At 41.4% G+C, this 22724-nt stretch overlaps 1 protein-coding gene across 2 annotated transcripts in view; it reads right to left on the reverse strand.

The window, feature by feature from the left end:
• Positions 1 to 22724, reverse strand: part of CADPS2 (calcium dependent secretion activator 2) — a 323412-nt gene that overhangs the window by 239676 nt on the left and 61012 nt on the right. For both annotated transcript variants that reach the window (XM_055712157.1, XM_055712158.1), the window contains exon 2: positions 14067 to 14180. In XM_055712157.1, the coding sequence (XP_055568132.1) occupies positions 14067 to 14180 (114 nt within the window). The remainder of the gene's footprint in view (positions 1 to 14066; positions 14181 to 22724) is intronic.

Here is a 22724-nt window from a genome sequence, read left to right on the forward strand (position 1 = left end):
AGCTTTCATTAAAAAAGTTGGGTTTTTTCCCCCCTTTAAACTAATAGTAATAAGAAAGGTTTCTCATTACTGCTTACACTGAACACAACCTCCAGTCTATGCAAGCTCCTTTTTTTGCAGATTCCCCTGCCACCACTGTCATAATTACTTTTTCAAAGGATCAGGTCTGGGCTCATACACAAAGACAGCGCTCACTATTTCTAAAAGAAATCTCTCATTCCTTGACACGTGAAGTTACCCCAGTCCCTGTAGCACATGTTATTTACCCACACATTTTTCCAGACCTTCATCAGCACTTACTCAACTTCTGAACAATTGAATATGAACATGTTTTGGAAGCAGTGTTTGCCTCCTGTCTCACTTGAGGAAAGACAGATATATCTGCCCTTTCAGTGGAGAAGACTAGCTTTAAAGAAAGAATTATTGTGAAGCATACAGCCCTTGTGAGCCTTCATATTTTAACAGTCAGGAGAAATAACTATGCACATTCAGATCAAGAGCTATAAAATAATGAAAACAATGCTGAGCCTGAAGACACCTATGGCGATCAGTCTGATTGTGAAGTGATATACACGATTCATTCTTCTCAGACTCAGTAGTAGAATGAAAATCTGCATTTCACAACCACGAAGAGTTAAAACATCTTTCCCTCAACTGCTTGGAAATTTCTCTGTGACTCCTACTCAAAGGGGCCTTATCTTTTTTCCATAGGCTGTCTTAAAATAATTATGACAACTCTCACATAGAAGTTTTTTCTCTCTTGCTGCCATCTTTCGGTTACAGAAGTCTGACCTCTGCATCATCGGCCTGTCTTGTAACGCTGGCAGACATTTCAGTCTCCTCTTTGCAGACCTACAGAATGCAGTTAGATAGCAGCTGCACGCATGTTGGGTCATGATGATCAGGCTGGCAATGTTGGAAGGGTAGCAGCCCACTTGCAACTCTCAGACCCATCTCTGGTGATATTGCCAAGGAAACAAAGGCTACATACTCGTTCCAGGTTCATCCTCAAAATGTAGGAGAGTTATCCTTGCTTAATGCCAGAAACAGGGCATCCTTCCAGGAGAGAGCAGTACTTTTCAAGTAGACCCCGGGGTGACACCTCAACTCCTGTTTCAGAGGTATCCACAAAAAGGACTTCAGCATCTAAACATATCTGGGCCAATGGTTGCTACCACAAGTCTGGTGTGTGTAAAGCTCACTCCTCTAACTGTGACAAACTCCCTAATCACGTAAGGGTCATGACTCACCTTGGACTTCTCCTATTCATCTTCTCTCCAGGGCCTGCCATTGGTGTGGTCCTGGCTCTGTCCTTCCTTTCAGTCTTAGCTTTTAATTTCAACACCGGTGTTGAGCTATACTACACCCGGAGTAGTATAATGGTGGTGTCAGGAGCTCTTCTGCAGTTGGAAGAGTCTTTCAGATTCAGGTGGGAACTGGTTCCCAACAGTGGTACTGCACTGAAGGGACAGCTGAGGGGAAAGGGATTCACAGCAGATTTTGGTATTCATTCAGATAATACATGTACATTATAAGCCTTCCTGTACCTTACCTGAGGCTTCACATGCCAACAGAGCGTGTTAGCAAATGACAAAGGTGTAGTCTTAGCCATGCAGCTCTGTACATTCAAAAATACTGGAGACAAAAAGATTTGATGGTATAGCTGTCATATGAAGGGTAAAAAAAGAAGAAAAAAAAAAAAGCATCATACTGCCAACTGAGCTGCAGAGTAAGCTGAACATGACTAATACAAAGAAGGTATAGAGCTGCTGGTATAATTAACACTGTATGTTACACCCAGAGTACAAAAGGAGTGTTTTTCTGTTAAGGTACAGAAACTTGTCTCAAGCTCATCTTTAATTTCAATGTTATGTTCATGGAAATGTAAACACAAAAATAGGAAAGCAGTCCATCTTTTTCAACCTTTCTCTGAAGTGAAGGGAAAATGCAGTTAAAAGTGATTCACATGCTCAAAAAAAACCCCAAGTAGGGAAGAAGGACACTACTTTTTCCTTCTTCATCAATTCACTGGCAGCAGAGATCAACTTTCTGAAGCAGGTACTCACTGCTAGCTGGATTAAAAAAGTGGTAAATCTCTTTCATGCTGAAAGATGAAAGCGTTAGCTTACTTCCCAGTGAGCCTTTATGGATGTGTTCAGTAGTCTAAGAGGGAAACTGCTAAAAGCATCACAGCAAGCTGCACAGCCACGGTGGAGCTGCGGGTTCCCAGCACACTTTGAGACACACGCTCACTCTTATTCCCCTCCGAGTACCTTGCCAGGAGCAAGGCAAAGAAGACCCATCAACTCAAAGCATGTAGAAAACCAGAGGGAGCTAAATAGAAAGCACCGCTTTTTTTTTTTTTTTTTTTTCCCCGTGTTTAATTTTCTCAATTGTAATTGCTGCATGTCTGAAGCACAGTCAGAAGGCTGAGTTGGAATAAGGGAACAGGGATCATTATACAGTTAATTACCAATGACTGCAGCAAGCCTCAGATCAGAACCTGTTTTTCAAAAGAGCTTTCTTCTCCAGCTAAACAAATTACATGAGTTACTGGGGTCCCAAGGACCAGCCTACTTTGTCTTTTCAAAATTGAATATTTGCATAGTCGTTAGGACAGGATGACACTGTCCAGAAGAATTTTAAGATCACTTCTGTAAGTCTATCATTCCCTCTCAACATAAGCAGAGAAGGAATGGATGGACAGCAAGTGAAACCACCTCCATGACAGTAAGGACAAGCAAATTACTTGATTCTGGAGCTAAAACTACAGGGATTCTAGAACTTCACCTATATTCCTCCTTCTTATACCCAAACCCAAACTTTTTAGAAACCTGAGAAACAAGAAAAGGAAACATTTTAGCAGTTGATGGCAATTTTCCAGACATAAAAGATTGCCTGCACAGTGTATGAACACAGTAACAAGCTCCTCCTGTTGCTGAATGAAAAAACTGAAGAAATGGTTAATTGCCTTATGCTGTTACCAGTGGCAGAAAAGTGGTCAAGTGGAGGATGTCCCTCACGACTGTAACTGAGGACCACGCTCATGGAAATTATCACGTGGGCCTCCCCTGCCCCAGTATTTTTCATCAGACATCTCCTTTGAACTGGTAGTATTTGAGAAAGGATACTGAATTCCTTGGCATTTGACCTGACACAATATTGCTGCTTGAATCTTAAGAAGTTTGGGAAATCCGTAATTGTTCACTGCCTTTTTTTAAAATCCAGATTTGTAAAAGATTTGGCTGTGTTTTTTTCACAGTTTTGTTGAGCTACCAAAAGTTCAAAAGCCAAGTAAAAAGGTAATTTGCTTTCCATTAGAAAAGGTTAGACTTCAAATTACAAAATTGCTTCTTAATGGTGAAAATGAAGGATATTTTCTGATTTGCAGACTTACCTCAAATAACAAACTGCTGCACTACTGCCCTGGAGGAAGGCGCAGAGAGATGACATGAGAGAGTAAAGCCAAAGGGGTTTGTCATGGGCATTTCAATACTACTGATCACATTGCATGTGCCACAGCTCATTATGACAGTGCAAGAAAAACAGTACAGAACTAGACAGATTTGCTTTGCTTTGTTTCATTTTGCTTCCATCTAATTTAACTACTTATAGAGGAAATACTCTTGAAAGCATTAAAAACTGAATTACATTCAGAGACAACCAATAAAACAGACAAGAGACAGTACTAGGATACTGACTCTCGTAATTTGTTCACAGACTTCTACCACAGCATTTTGGACTGTCTGGACATAAACAAATGAAGGAGAGAAACTAAAAGACCAAATAAACAAGCTGGAATGCCATATATAAACTGATTAAGGTATACTTTTATTGTTAATGTTCAAAGGAAGATTACAGAAGACTCACAAGCAAATTGACTCAAACCAAGAGATAAGTATGTATTCATGGCTAGTTTTACGCTGGTCATGAAGAAAGGTCTGAGAACGTTGGATTTCATTGAAAATAAAATCTGATCTCTGATCAAAGCACTTCTTACTCTTAAGACTCGGAAGGCTCTGCTGCAGTAGCATCTGCATATGATAAGCAGAATAGCACATTATTCATTGTGCATATTTATCACAGTGAAACTGCAGCGATACAAACACGTACAAATAAAGGATGCCTGCTGCTCCCAAAGGAAAATCTTTCCTAGTTTTAGGAAAGGTACACCAAAAACAGAAAACTTAAATGTAACAAAACCATCATAGTCTCACCCCCAGGAGATTATTTATTTTCTCATGCTGGGCTGCGAACCAGCACGCTGACGTTCCCAACTCAGGGAAAATGCTGAAAGGCATGCAATGCTCACAAGTTCTAAGGACCCGGTTGCAGCTTCCTAGCTGGGAAGCACTGGCCTAGAAGCATGCCACAGTGAGCATCTCTTAACATTTATTTTGCCACCACTGCTGAGAAGATCAAGAAACAGAAAGATGTCCAGAGCAACTGTATGCACATTAGAACCATAAGTCTATAAATACAGATGCAGAACTGCATCTTTTGACTATTTCACTTAAGATGAAAAAGAATGAGACAACAGCACCATCTTGAATCCTCTTGCCAGTCACTGGCAAGCGTGCAAGCAGGCATGCTGTGTGGGACTTGGCTCTGAACACTGAAATATACCTCCATGACAACGTGCTGGCAAGCAGACAGACAGAAGCTAGTTCTGCACTAGCTAACTGAGGTGCCACAAACAGGGTAGCTCTGTGTACAGCTGCCCTAGACACCTGACCAAAACACCTGCAGACATAGCCCTAAGGTCCGTGGTATTTCCTACCCTGTTAGAGTCACTTGTGCATCCTCCTTCCTTTACATCAGCCTTACGATTCATACCCCTGCTGATCACTCGCTTCTGTAAGGCCTGTCACATAGCTGGGTGAGAGGAGTTTTAAAGGAGTAAACCAGAGCAGTACAAAGCATCAGAACTGCACCAGGATTTGGGGCTGCATCTGGAACCCTAATTTCAAAATAAGAAAAGCAAAAGTTCCAAAAAGGGACCCATAATAAGTGCCCAATATCAAATTATTTACTACAGGTTAATATGTAATTTGCTTAGCATTTTTGTTTTGTTGAAGTGGCACAAAAAAGACCCACTCATACAAAGGATAATAAAATAAAATAAGAAATTGTACAATTTACATTTAACAAACAGCAAGCTAAGCAATCAGCTTAAGTTAATAAGAAAAACTGAACTAGAAATGAGGGGAAATGGTTTGACGGCAAGGCCAAGTGGAAAGAACAGTTTCCTTAATGAGGTAGTTACTGTTCACTAGCAGTGCTCAAAGCAGTCATTTACTAACTGGAACAGACTGGGTAATCTTATTTCTCTTGGTATGCTCCGTTTAAGATAATGTTGTTTCTTGTTGAGAATCTTGGGTGGATAGCAACTTTATGCCTGGATTTAACTTTGAAGAAACCTCTTTCTTGCTCTGTGAGGAGTAAAACCTTTTTAAGGCAACATGAAATAGAAAAAGCCAGCTCTATGGCACTATAAAGTTTACTTCAGAAAACAAAAGCTTGAGAAGAATCTTGTTTCCCAGGTTTGGCTTTTCAGCAATACCCTATGGTGGGAAGCGTAGTTCAATCAAAACCTGAAAACAATCATGAAGAAAATATTTGCATCATCATTGTTCTGCCTTCAAAACTCTCTGGACATAAGAATTTGTTGTCATCTTTTCAAATCAGGAACAGAACAGAAATGAAATGGGGTTGAGAGAGATCAGTGAGAATTTAAAACCTCACTTACGGACTTCTGCATTTCAGCCATGCATTTGCTGACCTTTTTTATCCCTTACTGCAATGTTCTTTCTAGCTTGGTTTACTCAGAGATCATCAATTCACCATTAAGAACAAAACGCCACTTTTCTAAGACATCACTTTAAAGTTTAAAGGATTTTGACAAGTCACACATCTCTAAGGATTTGACAGGTAAAGCATTTTATCACAAAGCAAAACAGTAACAGAGGTTCAATCAAAATATGCAACAAAAATTATTTTCCCCACCATCTAGAAATCTAAGAACAAGTGAAATAATATCCAGAGTAAATATGAGTCCTAGAAATTACATCTAATGGTACATGGAAAATAGGAGGTACTCTTCATCATTATTTATTTGCTTGGCGGGTTGGGTTTGGGTTTTTTGGTTGCTTGGTTTGTTTGTTTTTAAGATTAAAAAATCCTTTAGCTACTAGTGTCTTGCAGTTCAGTGGAATAATTAATTAGAAAATTACACAGCTTTCTATAGTGGATCACTAATCAAAACTTCCAAGTCTAAAGAAATTACACGATAAAATTCCAGCCACCTACAGAGTCGGGACAGACACACCCTGGTTGCAGTAACATTGGCTCAGAGTCCATAGGCATCTTGTGGAAATTTTCACTTGTCTTGTATTCAGATACTTTGAGTGTATTATTGATGTGAAACTGCACGGCTCCCTCTGGTCGTGGAGAAAGACAGCAGGTCAGAGATTGGGCCAAGTATCTGTTTGACTAAGGAAAGGAGAAGTGTCCTGTTGCTCCCCAGTACTTTGGGGAGTCCCTGACATACTTCTGAATGGAACACACAGACATCAAAATATAAAGGCACAGAAGAAAATTCACTGGCATTAACAACTCCTTTAATGAAATATTTTGCAGTGTAACTCTTTTAATGAAAAATTTTGCAGTACTATTTCCACTTACAAAGGGCCTTAAGGTCAGCTCTGTGTTGAGACCTGGAAAAGGCAGCAGAAAGGATAAATTAAAAAGATCAAGAGTTGTCATCCTTTCATCATCTAGTGAAATAAAAATACTTCCAAATTAAAAAAAATGAGAGTAAAATTTTAATATCTCCTGCAAGATTTCTGCTGCACTGATACTAAACTCCTATTTCTTACTAGTATCAGGCTAGCTGAAACCTCCCCCACTGTCTTCAGTTGCCCAGAAAACAGCATAAACAAAAATGTGTATAGTCCGTGTCTCAGTGCAGCATACTGGTAACTGCAAAAGCAAGGTCCAGATAAATTTTGTTTTCCTTTGAGACCAAGTAGAGAAAAATAATTAAGCAATGCAGACCAAATCCACTTTATTCTAACAATTTGAGCCATTCCTGGTTTTTTATTTGGTTTGTTCAGATTAACAGACATTCAGAATTTACCTAATAAACAAGTAAATAATGTCTTGTAATGTTTACTACAGTAGAGACATACCTCACTACCCAACACTAATTACTGCTGCAGTGTAGTGCCAGATCTACATGGCATCCTTATTTGCCTAGAACAACAGTGGTCACTAAATGAACAAAAAGGATACCATTACTGTGATTTTTTTTCCCCCCATGTAAATTCAGTAAGCTCTTTCTCCCTCTCTTCCTATCAGCACGCACCACTTGCAAAGCTAAGGATTGGTACAATTAATGCAATAAACTCCATCTGTCAACTACTACCTCCTTTAGCAGTTTGAAATACAGGTCTGCTGTAATTACATCTGTAACGTTAACATGGGAACTGTATGACATCCTCAGTCAAATTAACAATGATCATCCACAAATATCAGTGTCCAAAGAGACTGGCTAGAGAGTTTCAACAGCTAGCAATTACATTCTGTGCAAATGGACAGCAAAATGCTCTGCTTCTCTGACACCATACAGGTGGAAGTGAAAATGGGATTTCCCATATTCAAAAATGCAAAGAATATAGGTACATGTAGCTATTTGTAAAGCAAAAGACTGGAGGATTTCAGCACTGATAGGGTTCCCGTGCAAGAGCAATACAACACCACTCTCAAGAGAAAGCTGCGTGTCCTAAAGCCTCCAATTCAACTCCATCAGGTCTCTCCTTAGAATGTAAGAGGTCTAACCATGTAAAGCATGTTTTAATTTGTTTTATCTTCCCTTCCCCTCACTTCCTTGAGAAAAAGACTGCTAACACTGAGATAATCTCCATCACATGCCAAATTTTGGTGGCTGTTCCAAAACGCTGAAGGCATTAGAGCTTCTTCAATGAAATGGATGACCTAAAAAACTTTGTTAGTCATCCTTCTTGGAGGTGGCCTAAAAACATTTTAGTGAAGATCTTTTCCAAGAACTGGCCTAAACCAGACCTCTAAAGTAACAGCCCCTGTGCAAACATTACCTGACCTTAAGTTTGCCAACATTTCAAAGCAACTGGAAGAAAACTAACTGCGGAAGTGCTGGTAAGTACGACTATAAATGTATTTGCTGTCGAAAGGCTCCTCATAAGGCAAAACTCAAAATTATCCTGAAGTTAATGTAAGCAAACATCCTGTGGAAATAGCTTCTCCAAATGTGACTGCATCAACAATAAACCCCAAGCTGGCCTAGTATTCAGGTTTTTGAAGAAAATCTGAACAGAGCAAAAAGCCCATATCCTTAACTAAATATGTATGCCAATTATGACTTTTGAGAAAAATGAAAGCAGAAACTAGTGAATTTATGTCCTGATACCCAGTTAGCTTCTACAGTTATTACCCTAATGTATTTAAATAAATGATTAATCCACTGATTCCATTATTTTGCCTTGATTATATCACAACAGAACATTCCAACATTTAATTATTTTGTGTGTACTATGTTTTGATTCTAACGAATGCTTTTTAGCTCCTTTAAGTGTCACCTTCATCGCTGAAATATCAGGATCAACTATGCCTTTTGTTGCCTTGAATAAAAACTGTGTACCTAAAATAGTTGATATTATAAAAATCAAGCTGCAAAAGCAACCAAAATACCAGTTAGTCCAGAAAGCCAGTTCCTTTCTGCAATCTCACCAGTGAGATCCTTTTGTCCCTCACTTCCAGGCACAACACCTTCAGACCAAGTTTTCAACAATTATGGGCAGAAATAGCATCACTGCTTCACTCCTCTCTTTACGGAAATACATCAACTTTTTTTCAGACTAACCCAACATCTGAATGTCTTCACATGAAAAGCTCCAATAAACACAGTTCATCCTTTTCTAAGGACACATGCAAGAAATAATCAATGTTTTTGTCACACTAGTGTATTTTCCCACTATGGGCCAAACGACTGCTCTGCATGAAGGGGGAAGGAAAACTTTTACAGGCATCCTGCAAATGCTCAACACAGATTTGATCAAAACAGTGATATTATCACAGGTAAATAAACTGGCAGATGTCCACGGGATTATTTTATACATGATTTTCCCCCATTCTTAGTCTCTGTAGAACTCTGAAACTCCTTAACAGCCCAATATCAACACTGAATATACCCAAGACATAGTTTGCCTTGCACCATGACCACATCAACCAGCTGCCAAACCCCACATGAGGAACCCTTTTGCATGCCACACAGCACAGGGAAGGAAGGTGTCCCCAGCCTCAAGAGCAGAGGGAAGGCACACCAGCAAGCGAAGACTGACCAGAGCAGCCCAGTCAGGTTTAGGAGAGGTGTGCCTGCAGACACCGGGTGCATGTCTAACCAGCAACCTGCAGCCAGGATTCATGCCCTGCTCCTCCCTTGCCAACATGTTACACCCAAGGGCTTGTGCTGGTAGTTCAGGATTTGGTACCAAAGGAAGAAGGTATTTGTAGGACACTTGCTCTACTTACTGCAGAAGCTGAAAGGTACCACCTACCCCCACTGTGGAAAGTGAAAGGGAAGGGTTTCTATTACCATTTCAAAAGCTATAAAGGGCAGTTTGGGTTGGATATAAGGAAGACATTGTTGAGATAAAGGTGGTGAGTCACTGGCACAGGGTGCCCAGAGGAGTTGTGGCTGCCCCATCCCTGGCAGTGTTCAAGGCCAGGCTGGATGGGGCTTGGAGCAACCTGGTCTGGTGGGAGGTGTCCCTGCCCATGGCTGGGGGTTGGAACTAGGTGATCTTTAAGGTCCCTTCCAACCTAAGCCATTCTACGACATGGGGCCTCTGCTCACTCTTATTACTGATTTTGTTTGTTTTCTACTTTTAGTTCACCTTTTTATTTTAAACCCTCCCCCTAGCCAGGCAGTGCTGATCCATTAGCTAGGTTTGTACAGAATCTCCTGCCTCATCAATTTTTGCTATGGGCCATACCTCAGCTCTTTCCTATTGCTTGACTGTGGCAGGAAACAATTGAACTTGCCAAGGACTACAACACCTGAATTTAAATGTAAATTAAAGTAGATATGATCTCTGAATCACAAACTGGTACAGTAAAACTAAGCCTGATTTTAAATTCTGAAAACCCCTCATAGTGCTAACTGCTACAGATCCTGCATTTAACGTTCAGATTTAAGCAGCACGCAATAATTATGGTTTAGAACCACGTATTTAAAATGAAGCAGCAAGAAAACCAGGAAAAACATCAGTACATAAATTTTCTTGCAGCTTCACAATGCTTTAAACATTTGAGTTGAAAACCTGAGAACCTGCAATCATTACAATATTGAAAAAGTTTTCACAGTATTTCAAACATTCATTACAGTTCTTTGCACCCATTTTACTTGTATCTAACACTGTAAATTAAAGACTAAAGAATTAGTACTGTGAGTTTAGCCCAAGATATATACAACCCTATAGAAGGTATGTATATTAAAGGTGGCAAAGGAACCTCTTGGGGCTCTGCACAAGAGCATTTTCCAACCTCCTTGAAAAAGCATGCAAGAGTTGATGAATGAAAGATTATCTATTTTTCTCATAACTCATTAAAAAACTGGGATGAAATATGCAGAGAAAGACGATTTCAGAAGTCACTTTCTCAATTTTACACTTAGCAGTGTGTCCAATATAATTACTCATAATAAATTGCTGTATGATTGAATTTTTCTCTTTATCCAAAAAGCATCACCAACATCTGATGTTCTACCAATTAGAACCCGGCTCAATGTCTGTAATGGAATTTTCCACAGAAAAAATCCTGTGTTAATTCTCAGAGAATGATTACAGAAAGAGGACTAAATGTTTCCATACCCTCTCTAAAACTGGAATGGAAGAGGAAATAATTACTCAAGACAATCTTAACTATATGTATACAAAAATGAAACCTGCTAAATTTCAATGAGACTTTCAGGAAGTGTGGTGGAACGCTAGGGAAAGATTACACATAACACTAAAATGATAGTTTCTGGAGAATTAAAGAAGAGTTTATGCAACTCTTCCTATGAACAGTTTTCCTATTTGATTTTTAAGATGAGTGAAAAACAATGCCAGAATATTAATAGGAAGTCTTAAAAACCACAGTAGCATTAGAAAAGACATAATGCTGGAAGGATGAGGCAACAAAACTGAGCAGTTTAAACTTGCACAAGTAGTCCTGACAGAGGAGCTTGACTCTCTTACAACACAGTGAAACTGATGCTGAAATTAATATTCATTTATTTAGTAAAGAAATTACTCTGTCAGCAAATATTTCTAGAAAAGTAAACCAAAGACTGAAGTATAGTAAGTTCCTAAATCTTTCAAACTTAACTCTTAAATTTTTATGAGGACAAATTCTGAAGACACCCAGTGATTACAGACAAATGTAGTGACTCAAAACACCTGCAACTAGTGATACAGGATTTATGTCACACGGCCAAAACAAACTTTTTCTTTTACATTCAAAGTTAAAGAGTTGGGTGTGGAAAATCAACTGGCTTTGCAAGAAATATTGCGTTAAGTCTCAAACCATGACTATGGCATAGGATTAAAGGCAAATTAATCATTTTCAGAGTAAAATAATTACTGTGCAGACCACGTATTTGTTTCCTTCCATGTCAGATAAAACTGAACTGTAGCTGAGCAAGGAAAGTACACAGAAATTAACACTGAGGCTTATGAGATGCTGCATGACAGGAACAAACAAGATGTCCGTAATTCAAAGTACTAACAAACACCATCAAACAGATTTGATGGACCACATGCAGAAGACAAAGATGAGAAAGCATCAGAGCACAGCATCAACACAACACACAAAGAAGTAACAGGGATTAATATTTTCAACAAATGGATAATAAAGCAAATGAAAAAGGCACAAGAGACACATGTAAGCAATGATATGAGAATATGTGGTAAAATACATAAAAATTGATTAAAATGCATTGAAGAGGTGCTGCAGCTTGAGCTAGATCTCCAGCTGGATTCCATCACTGCAGTGTTCATTAAATCTAATATTGCATACTGGTGACTATCTACTACAGCCCTGAAAAGAAATTAAAAATGACTACCACATGCTGACTCAAACGGCACAACTGGAAAAGGTGCAAGTCTGGAAGGGATTTTCTGGAAAGAATGGAAAATGGAATTGGGGTGGGGGGTATGATAACAAAAAAACCCACCAAAACAAACCAACAAAAACTGAAGAACCAAATTACAGCTAGTAGAGCTCGCAGTATATAAACATGGGATGAAGATCCCACTAGCCCATGGTGTCATTATAGCCTTGACAGCGATGATGAGATTTTTGGAAACCTCTGAAACTGGACAGCTAGAACATTTGTACACTTAATTCAAAGTGGCAAATGGCTGAAAATAGCTGGAGAACTTGAATCTTCCATTTTATAGGGCTATCTTGGACTATTATGCATAGCCTTTCATTGCAACAGCGGACATGCTGAAAAAATTATTTCTTGATGGGTCCAAAAATCTCATTAATAAGAGTCACAAAGTAAACCTTAACAGGACGGTTACTGTTTAGGTGTTTATTTTAAAATCATTTTTATTCAATATCACATCTTTTCCAAAGAGCAGGCTACTTCCTCTAACACATCAAGCTTCTTACACAGCTTGCTGAAAGAAAGAACCATAAACATTATGTCCTTTTCAATTCTACCCCATGCTCAGCATCTTGAGACATCCCGCTCCTCTGAAATGTACTGCTGGGCAGCTAACTTAATTCAGCCTTGCCCTGCACCATTTTCCAAATTGTCCTTCCTCCCAGTCTTAACTTCATCAGTTATACAGAAAAAAAGATCACTTTCCAACAACTTCTGTACTGTTCTTGCACCCCTACGTAGTTGCAAATGTTCATATACTCGTTTCACCTGCAGACCCACCCCCACTCTGTCACAAATGTCTTTACGAGATTTCCTTCATTTCAACTGCCACAGCACTGATCAGCCTGTGATCTGGAAAAACTCAAATTGAGTTCTCACGTTTCCGTACAACAGGGAAATCATTTGTCCACCCCTGACTTTTTTTTGTGCAACACAATTTAATGTAGATAAAAACAAGCTATAGGACATAAGTCATATCTTTTTCTCCATGAAGAAAAGTTTTGTTCACTAGTAAGGAATATCTGACCGAGAAAAAGGACAAATAAAATATGAAAAGTAACGCAAAAAGATTGAGCAAAGGTGTGGTAGAGTGACATATGGAGGAAGACCCTTCAAAAGAAACACTAGTTTAACATACAGCCCTTGTAATTCATTGAGGAACTCTGAAGTTAGATGAGACAAAATGAATTCATGGTACCATTTGCAGAGTAAGAAATAAATTCTCCAGTCATAAGCTGCTGATGTAACAAAGAGGACAGTGAACTGTCCTCTTAGTTTGGAACAGGACCCGTCCCTTAGGCAATTAAAACCACATCTAAAGACCTGCGCTGGTGGCTGAAGGCACTGAACATGCCTGGCAGGTCACTGCAGAACTTGAGAGCTGGCCCAGCTGTGTTGAAAGTTTCTCTTCTTTGGGAAGGGAACAGGTGGTTCCTCTACAAAAAACTATAAACGGTAACTGAAAATCAGAAGACATATTTCTCAAGATGGTAACGTACAACTAAGGCACTGATTAAAAGAGGTAACTTAGACGCATGGAGACAAAGATAGTGATTGTATCAAACACTGCCAGAAACATTTGTAGCACCAGAAGTTTTTTTTCATTTTGTCTTTTCTTCAGGGTTTGTTTTTTTGTTTTTTGGGTTTTGTTTTTTTTCCTTCTTCAAAAAGGGTGGATATTTTCAGTTCAATTTATCTCTTGTGCCCAGGCAGTGGATTTCAAATTTTAAAACAGAAAATGCAGTAGGAGGAAGCTGTTTCAAGAAGGTTTGGAACTTCACAGCCTTTGAAACTTAAAATTCCTTTCCTTTTATATGCATTAAAAGAGATCCTATAAACTTCTTAGACAATACAGAAAACAAAGCACATAACTTACCTCATAGTAACTTCGCACAGCATTGCAAAATGCTTCATCTGCTACGATTTGTGTCTCCCCATTCAAAAAGGCCTGGAAACGTTCCTTCAGGATCTGTAGCTGCTGCTTATTGAGCTGTGCAAGAAAAAAAAAAAGGGAGAGGGGAGAGAACAATAATAAATGCAGTTAGTCTTGAAGTTAAAATATGCAGCAGTATACACACTTGGAAGCTGTGAACAGGGAGAAAAGGCAGAGGCTCCCTGGCCACCTGGCTCCCTAGTGAAGTAGCAGCTCTTCAGAGTCCCACATGCCCAAGCCAGGTTGCTGCAGCAATCATTCATGCACACAGCACACAACTAAATCTCTCCTCTTTCCCTTGTGTCCTCGGGATGCTAGAAGTAAATCCATCTGGATACTTTTTAGCAGTATTCTATATTCACATGCCAAATAAAATGGCTGCCCTTTCCCATGGCAGCAGCACCACCTAATAAAACCTACCTCTTCAGTCTTAAAATATTTCAATTTTTTTCAGCCTTCAAATACATGAAAAACAACTGAGATGCCTCAATTTTTTGAAGTAATTTTAAAGGTCCTACCATTGGCATGTTTTAACAAGCACGCTCACCGTGAAGAAAATGGACTTCTGGGCACTGATTGTTATGCCACTACGAATGACACGAAACAACTAAGCTTGGGGAAGAGCAGCCACAAGACTCCAAGACTGTTACCAAATTACAATTACTGGACTTCATAATGAAGTTGAGTACCTTTTGAAAACAGACTCACAGAATGGTTGGGGTTGGAAGGGACCTCTGGAGATCATCTAGTCCAACCCTCTGCTAAAGCAGCTTCACCTACAGCAGGTGGCACAGAGACACGTCCAGGTGGGCTTTGAATGTCTCCAGAGAAGGAGACTCCACAGCCTCTCTGGGCAGCCTGTCCCAGTGCTCTGCCACCCTCAAGGTCAAGAAATTTTTCCTCATATTCAGAAGGAAATTCTTGTGTTGCAGTTTGTGCCCGTTGCCCCTTGTCCTGTCACTGGGCACCACTGAAAAGAGCCTGGCCCCATCCTCCTGACACTCTCCCCTAAGATATTTGTAGGCATTGACAAGATCCCCCCTCAGCCGTCTCTTCCCCAGGCTACACAGGCCCAGCTCCCTCAGCCTTCCCTCACAGGGGAGATGCTCCAGTCCCCTCACCATCCCTGTAGCCTCCGCTGGGCCCGCTCCAGTAGTTCCCTGTCTCCCTTGAACTGGGGAGCCCAGCACTGGACACAGCGCTCCAGACGTGGCCCCACCAGGGCAGAGCAGAGGGGCAGGATCACCTCCCTCGACCTGCTGGCCACAATCCTCCTAATGCCCCCCAGGATCCCACTGGCCTTCTTGGCCACCAGGGCACACCGCTGGCCCATGGGCAACTGGCCGCCCACCAGCACTCCCAGTCCCTTCCCCGCAGAGCTGCCCCCCAGCAGGTCACCCCTGGCCCATGCTGGTGCTGGGGTTACAGGTGCAGGACCCCACACGGGCCTTTGTTGAACTCCATCAGGTCCCTCTCCACCCAGCTCTCCGGCCTGTCCAGGCCTGGCTGAATGGCAGCGCGGCCTCCTGGGGGATCAGCCACTCCTCCCGGTTCTGTATCACCAGCAAACTGCTGAGGGTGCCTCTGTCCCCTCATCCAGGGCACCGAGGGAAAGGTTGGGCAGGACTGGACCCAGCACTGACCCCTGGGGCTACAGGCCTCCAACTAGACTCTGCACCACTGATCACAGTGCTCTGAGCTCTGCCATCCAGCCAGTTCTCAATTCACCTCACTCTCCCCTCCTCTAACCCACGCTGCCTGAGCTTACCTATGAGGATGTTATGGGAGACAGTGTGAAAAGCCTTGCTGAGGTCAAGGCAGACCACATCCACCGCTCTTCCCTTATCTACTCAGCCACAAAAGGCTGTCAGGTTGGTCAGGCCTCATTACCCCTTGGTGAATCCATGTTGATTACTCCTGATGACCTCCACATGCTTAGAGATGACCTCCAGTATGAGGTGTTCCATCACCCTTCCAGGGATGAAGGTGAGGCTGACCAGCCTGTAGTTTCCTGGATCCTCCTTCTTGCCCTTTTTGAAGACAGGAGTGACACTGGCTTTCCTCCAGTTCTCAGGCACCTCTGCTGTTCTCCATGGCATTTCAAAGATGATGGGGAGTGGCTTGGCAATAGCGTCTGCCAGCTCCCTCAGCACTCAGGGGTGCATCCCGTTGGGGCCCATGGATTTGTGGGTGTCAGGTTTGCCTAATTTCATCTCTAACCCTATCTCCTCAATCAAGGGAGAGTCCTCCTTTCTCCATGCTTCCTTTCTTTCCTCCACGACCTGGGATTCCTGAGGACTGGCCTGAGCAGTAAAGACTGAAGCAAAGGTGTCATTCAGTAATGCCACCTTCTCTGCACCCTCTGTCACCAGGGCACCCACCTCACTCAGCAGCAGGCCCACATTTTCCCTAGTCTTCCTTTTCCTGCTGATGTACTTGAAGAAGCCTTCTTGTTGTCCCCGATATCCCTTGCCAGACTTAATTCCAAATGGATTTAAGCCTTCCTCATTGCTTTCCTGCATGTTCTGACAATGTTCCCATATTCCTTCCAAGTGGCCTCTCCCTCTGTCCACATCCCGTAAATGTCCTTCTGCTGTTTGAGGTTTGCCAGAAGCTCTTTGCTTACCCAGGCAGGCCTCCTGACCCTTCTTGATTTCCTACTCATAAGGATGCACCAATCTTGAGCCTAGAGGAAGTGATGCTTGAATATTAGCCAGCTCTCTTGGATCCCCCATGCCTTCTAGAGACCTGATCCATGGGATTCCTCCAAACAGGTCCTTGAAGAGGCCAGAGTTAGCTCTCCTGAAGTCCAAGGTTGCAATCCTATTTGTTGCCCTGCTTCCTCCACGCAGGATCCTGAACTCCACCACCTCACAGTTGCTGCAGCCAAGACTGCCCCCAGCCTTCACATCCCCAACCAGTCCTTCTTTGTTAGCACAGGGTCCAGCACTACACTTTGTTAGCTGCTCCCCCAACTGAGTCAAAAAATTATCATCAATGCTCTGCAGGAACCTCCTGAACCATGCAAGCCTAGCTACACTGTTTTTCCAGCTGGTATCAGGGTGGTTGAAGTCCCCCACGAGAACCAGGGTCTGTGATTGTGAGGCTGCCTCCAAATGTCTGTACAAGGCCCCACTGACTCCATCCTGATCAGGTGGCCTGTAGCAAGCACCCACGACGGTGTCACCCGTGTTGTCCTGCCCCTTAATCTTCACCCATAAGCTCCTGACTTGTTCTGCATCTGTCCCTAGGCACAGCTCGACACATTCCAGTTGCTCTCCCATATAAAAAGCAACTGCACCACCTCTCCTTGCTGGCCTGTCTTTCCTAAAAAGTACACAGCCATCCATGACAGCATTCCAGTCATGCGAGCTATCCCACCATGTCTCTTTAGCTGCAATGAGATCACAGCCCTGCGACTGCTCACAGATCTCTAATTCTTCCTGTTTATTCCCCAGGCTGCATGTGTTGGGTGCAGGCAATTCAGAGGGGTAACTGAGCATGCAGGTTTCCCAGGAGGGGTGCAAGATGATCCACCATAGCCACACACACCCTTGAGGTGGCTGGCCTTCCAGCACTCATCCTGGGAGGCAGCTAAGGAACATATATTACTGCCCTGAATGCCCTGGCTTATTCCCCAGTTGGATGCGATGGCATGAGCATTGCCACTTTGGACCACTCCCCTCGAGTCCTTCACTTTAATGCCCGCCTCACCAAGCTGGCCAGCCTACAGCCAAAGACTCCTTTGCCTCTTCTACACAAATGGATCGTATCCCTCCACAACAGGCTATAGTCAAAGAATGTCCCGTTGTCACAGAGTCCTGGCAGAGAACATTATATGATTAAACCTTGCAATCAAACCATTTTTATCAAAGTTTAAAGTGAAGGGGAAAAGCAGTATTTGAAAGCTCTCTAGGGATCCAGACACAGGCCTTTTGCCATGGTTCCTATCAGCTCTTGAAATACTCAGTAAGATATTTCTCTTCATCAAATCTGTGAGAAGTTAGAATGTCACATCAAAGCAGACTGCTTCTTACATACTAATACAAAAAAGCAACACTTAAAAATAGTTGTTTTGCATTCCCAGAACTTAAACTCATGTAAAGCCTTTATTCCAGTAGGTATTCCTGAACTTTAAATTTAACATTAAAGAAGTTCAAACACAACTGATTGAAAAGGTTTTTCAACTTTGTTGTATTTTGCTTAGTTTAAAAAAAAAACCCCAAAAATAAACATACAGCATTGAAAATATTTGTGATGGCTAACCCGCAATAAATAACATTACCCCAACTGCATCACCATTTCTTACAAAAGAACTTTTTGGCATCTACAGTATGGTGACCTCAGGTCTCTAGTGTAAACGCTTTTGAGCTACAACACTGTTGCAAGGTTAGCAAAATTACTACTATCCTGATAATGTGATAACCTTGGAAAAATTTCTGTTTCCTTCATATCAAGGGGGGATTTTCATCCTAGATAAAATTTGCTAAGTTTGTCAAGTCACATGCTTCTATGAAACATGTAGCAGTTCACAGCAAAACTCTCTCCAAATTGAATGCAAACCTGAAAGCTGTTCTCACAGGAAACAATCGTATAGATAACATCTAAATACTTCATCTGAGAAATCCTCTGAAAAATGGTAAAATGTAGGCAGTAGCAATGCAAAACCAAAGAACTATGCCTTTGAAAAAAAAACCAAGCTAGTTAAAAATACATTACAATTCAGTTCCTCCACAAAACGATTAGTCATACAGAACAAGTCCCAGGAATCCCCTACAGAAGAAAAGGCCTCCTGTTGAGGCAAGCAAACTTCAACAGAGATCGCTGTGACTTGGAAAATTTCCTGCATGAGCTCTTGAGAGCAGCAGCCCAACCCTGACACATTGCCAGCCTGTACCACTGCTCGTTCAAAATCAATGGGGAAGGAGTATTTGTATTATGTCTGCACATACATCAAAAATGGCATCTATCCACCTGTCTGCCAGATATCCATTTCTTGCACAGAACCTGCACCACAAAGGTTAACTGTTTCTAACAGAAATCAAATTTTATTCCCAGATACGCAAGACAGGTCTTTCCCTTTATTTGATTCTCCATATTGTTCTCTCATTTTCTAAAGATACTGGACAAAGCTGGGATATTGGAAAATGCAAATTGCTAAGGATGGTTTGAGGTTTTTTTTCAGCATGCACTTGTTCTCATAGGGGACTTGAAGAGCCAAGCACTCCCGCAGACGGTGCACCGCCGCCAAGCAAGCAGCTCCTTCATCCCATGGAATATTCACAGCTCTGCCATGAGAACATGTGGGCTTCCTGCCAAGGCAATTATGGAAATGTGTTTTCATGCCTGCAGACTTCATTCTTTAGGTGATTTGCTTGTCTATTACCCACATATCAAACAAAAACATTATGAATAAGGCAATGAAATATAAATTTAATTCTGTCTTCCTCATTTTTAACCATCATAGTTCAGCAAACCAAAATGCCTTTAAAATATTTCTATATGAATTTCATATTCACTACTTCAGGTAGTAAGTAATTCTAAGGGTTGAGTAGCATTTTAGGATTACTGTACATTTCTTAACTTACGTTGCATTGCAAAATCTGGATGTGCAAGAGAATAAAGTTCTCCTGCAAAAATAAAAATAGTAATAATTTCAATGGAAAAAATGAAAAGCTACACCTTGCACTAAGGATGATCTGAAGTCTATTTTATAGGTCTCAAGTACTGTCATATATAGAGACACAGTTCTGTTAACTGTCAAGACACAGAATAATTAATAGTAGTCTACTGTAGCGTACAGTTCCTCTGGGGTTTTTTTTTAATTTGTCAGAATATTGAGTGTACAGTGAATCCTTACTTTTTTTTTAATGTTGATCATTTTTAATGGATTAATTAACACTTCAATTTGTAGCCAAGTGCATTTAAAAATGAAACAAAACAAAAGGAACAGTAGAAATAGTAGCTTAGAAACGCAGAGAAAAAAGGGAAGCCTAATCACATTAGAATGTCGTAATAGCAAATGGAGAGAAGCAGGCACCTGTGCAGGACATTAACTCTTGGATGCCGCCAGACAGCTCAGCCTACCCCAGTCTGGGCTACCTTTGAATTTGTCCATCTTGGTTAACAACGAGCAAGAGATGAGGACATCACGCTTAGCCAGGATCCCAAGTGAAATGTTTAAACTTAAGGGCAATAAGCCTGACCGATTCTGTCTGCTACAAGTTCACATAAAAGAGCTCAACACCTTCTGCAGTAGGATTGCCTTTCCACGGCACGCACCCTTCCCTCGGCAAGACCCATACACGAGACCTTTGCTTTCGGTACCTCACCACTTCTTTACATCTGTACTGTCAGTGCCTCTGTGTCTGCATTTTAATTCCAATAGAAAGATCCATGAACAGCAAAACTAAAATAAAAATAAAACTGACATTACTACCTGTACCCTCAAAGGTAAACTGAACTCTGAATATCACCTGAAGCATACAGTAAAGCCTTACTGCTTCTGATGCTTGCCATCAACCTGCTTCAGGTTTGTACTGCTTATTTGGATTTCGCATTCTCAGCGGTACAAAATCCGTTGTCATAACTCTGTGTGATACTTCATAAATAACTACTGCTGCTTCATGGGAGAATGTATAACTAAGTTCCAGCGTCTCAGAATATCAGGCTTGATTGCATTCTGAAGAATGACTGAAGATAAGAAAAGGCACCTTTAAGGAAAAGCAAGATTAGCAGCCTTCAAATTTTTCTGTATTGCTGTCACGCAACAGATAAAAATTCCTTTTCCCCTCCATCCCTGTGCCTTTCACAACAGGTAACAATTATTTTTTCCTTTAAATTTGCTAAGCTTAACAGACTATCAAGAATGAAAACATACTTAAAATAGAATAAACTTCTCAAAGAGCTATTAAAAAAAACCCACAACTTTTTGTCAAGTTACAGTAGCAATTTAACTTTTCATAATTTACAGAGTAACACAGTGGTATCAAAGTAGCCTCAGGAACTTAATTATTAAAAACATTCTCTTCTCGCATTTAACATTTCAAAGAAGCTTTATATGTCCCAATATATTCCTCTTTGAGGACTGATATAAAGATTTGCTTTGTCTCTTCTAAAGTGAAACTTGGGTATGGAAACCTAGAAGCATTTGTCTTTTAGCTCCACTCACGTCTTTAAATAATTTCAATAAATGGATTTTACACAAAATTTGCTGTCTTATTTTTTGAAGAAGTTGCATTCCAAACAGATCTGGCCGTTAAGGGAGTTGTTCCAATGTCACATGTTGTACTTCATTAAATAATAAACTCCAAAATTTTGAAGGAAAAATGTATGTATTTGGAACAGTAATACTGTTTATCTTCTCTTTGAAAGACAGAAGGAAAAAAATAACCCCCTAGTTTCAGGTTGACGCTAGCTTTAGCGAAATTTTCACCTGCTTCTCACTACCGAAGTACACGGAGCAGCTCACTACTGCCCTAAACGTATGCAGCCAACAGCAGCCGGCGAAGACGTAACTCACAGCGCCAGCGCTTCCTACAAAACTTTGACCTTCAAAACGGTAAAGCTTCAAAGGTGGCCGGCGTGTTGGTCACAGCCAGCCCCTCCCCCCCCCGCCCCACAGCAGCGCAGACGCCGGTTTGCAACGGCCGCGCGCGGTGCCCCCGCCCCCCGCAGGTGCAGCCAGCCCCAGCGCTGGTACTGCGGGACCAACGCTCCGAGCCACTGCCACCTGCTGGCCGTCTCGGAAATAGCGCAGAGAAGAAATCACGGGGTGCACGTCTTCCCACTCGGAGCTGGGACCTCTTGCAAGTGCCAACAAACACCTGACCCTAACGCAAGGATCTTCCCGACTCCCACACTGTCGTGTGAAACTACCCTTTCTCAGACGGTATGGCTATTTTAAGAAAACAGCAGGAGGTGAGGACTGCAATTACAGATGGAGCTAGATAAAATACTTCTTGTGCAGACTAAAAAAAAAATAATAATGGATAGGGAGGAGTCAACCAAAGAGCCACTCCTGAACTCTCGGTGGCAGAGTATGCGATCTGAAGCACCAAACATGACTTAAGTCCCTAAACACTTCCTAAAAATAAGAAGTTTTGTTATTTCAAAACTATGCCATTTTGTCCAATGCCTTTGGCCAGCAGCAGCTGCTCTTGGACAACTTTAGCCACAACTACACTTTTTGAGAGCAAACTGAAAAAAGAAATAACCTGATGAGCGTGCCCTGAAACAGCTGTCTCTCCCACTTCAGTCAGGAGATAAATTTGCATCTCCTGAATGAACAGAAATTAAGGTACAAATAAATCCTTTTACATCCAACTTTTCACACAATTCTTTGAACATAACTGTTTCTTGTCTTGCCAGGCTCTTTGTCAAGGGGGAAAAAAAAACCAACCCAAAAAAAACCCCAAAAGAGTCAAAATTATGCCAAGGACTAACCTTCTGATGTCGTGAGTTGAGTTTCACTATTAATAGTTCATCCCACTTGCCCATACCCTCAGCCAGAACCAAACCTGGACAATGCAACAGGTGCATTTACAGTGATGCTCAATTTAACACAACACTTCCAGGATGAAAAAATTCAACTACCACTAA

The sequence above is a fragment of the Falco cherrug genome, chromosome 5 (genome assembly GCF_023634085.1).
Source record: "Falco cherrug isolate bFalChe1 chromosome 5, bFalChe1.pri, whole genome shotgun sequence".
Taxonomy (NCBI): domain Eukaryota; kingdom Metazoa; phylum Chordata; class Aves; order Falconiformes; family Falconidae; genus Falco; species Falco cherrug.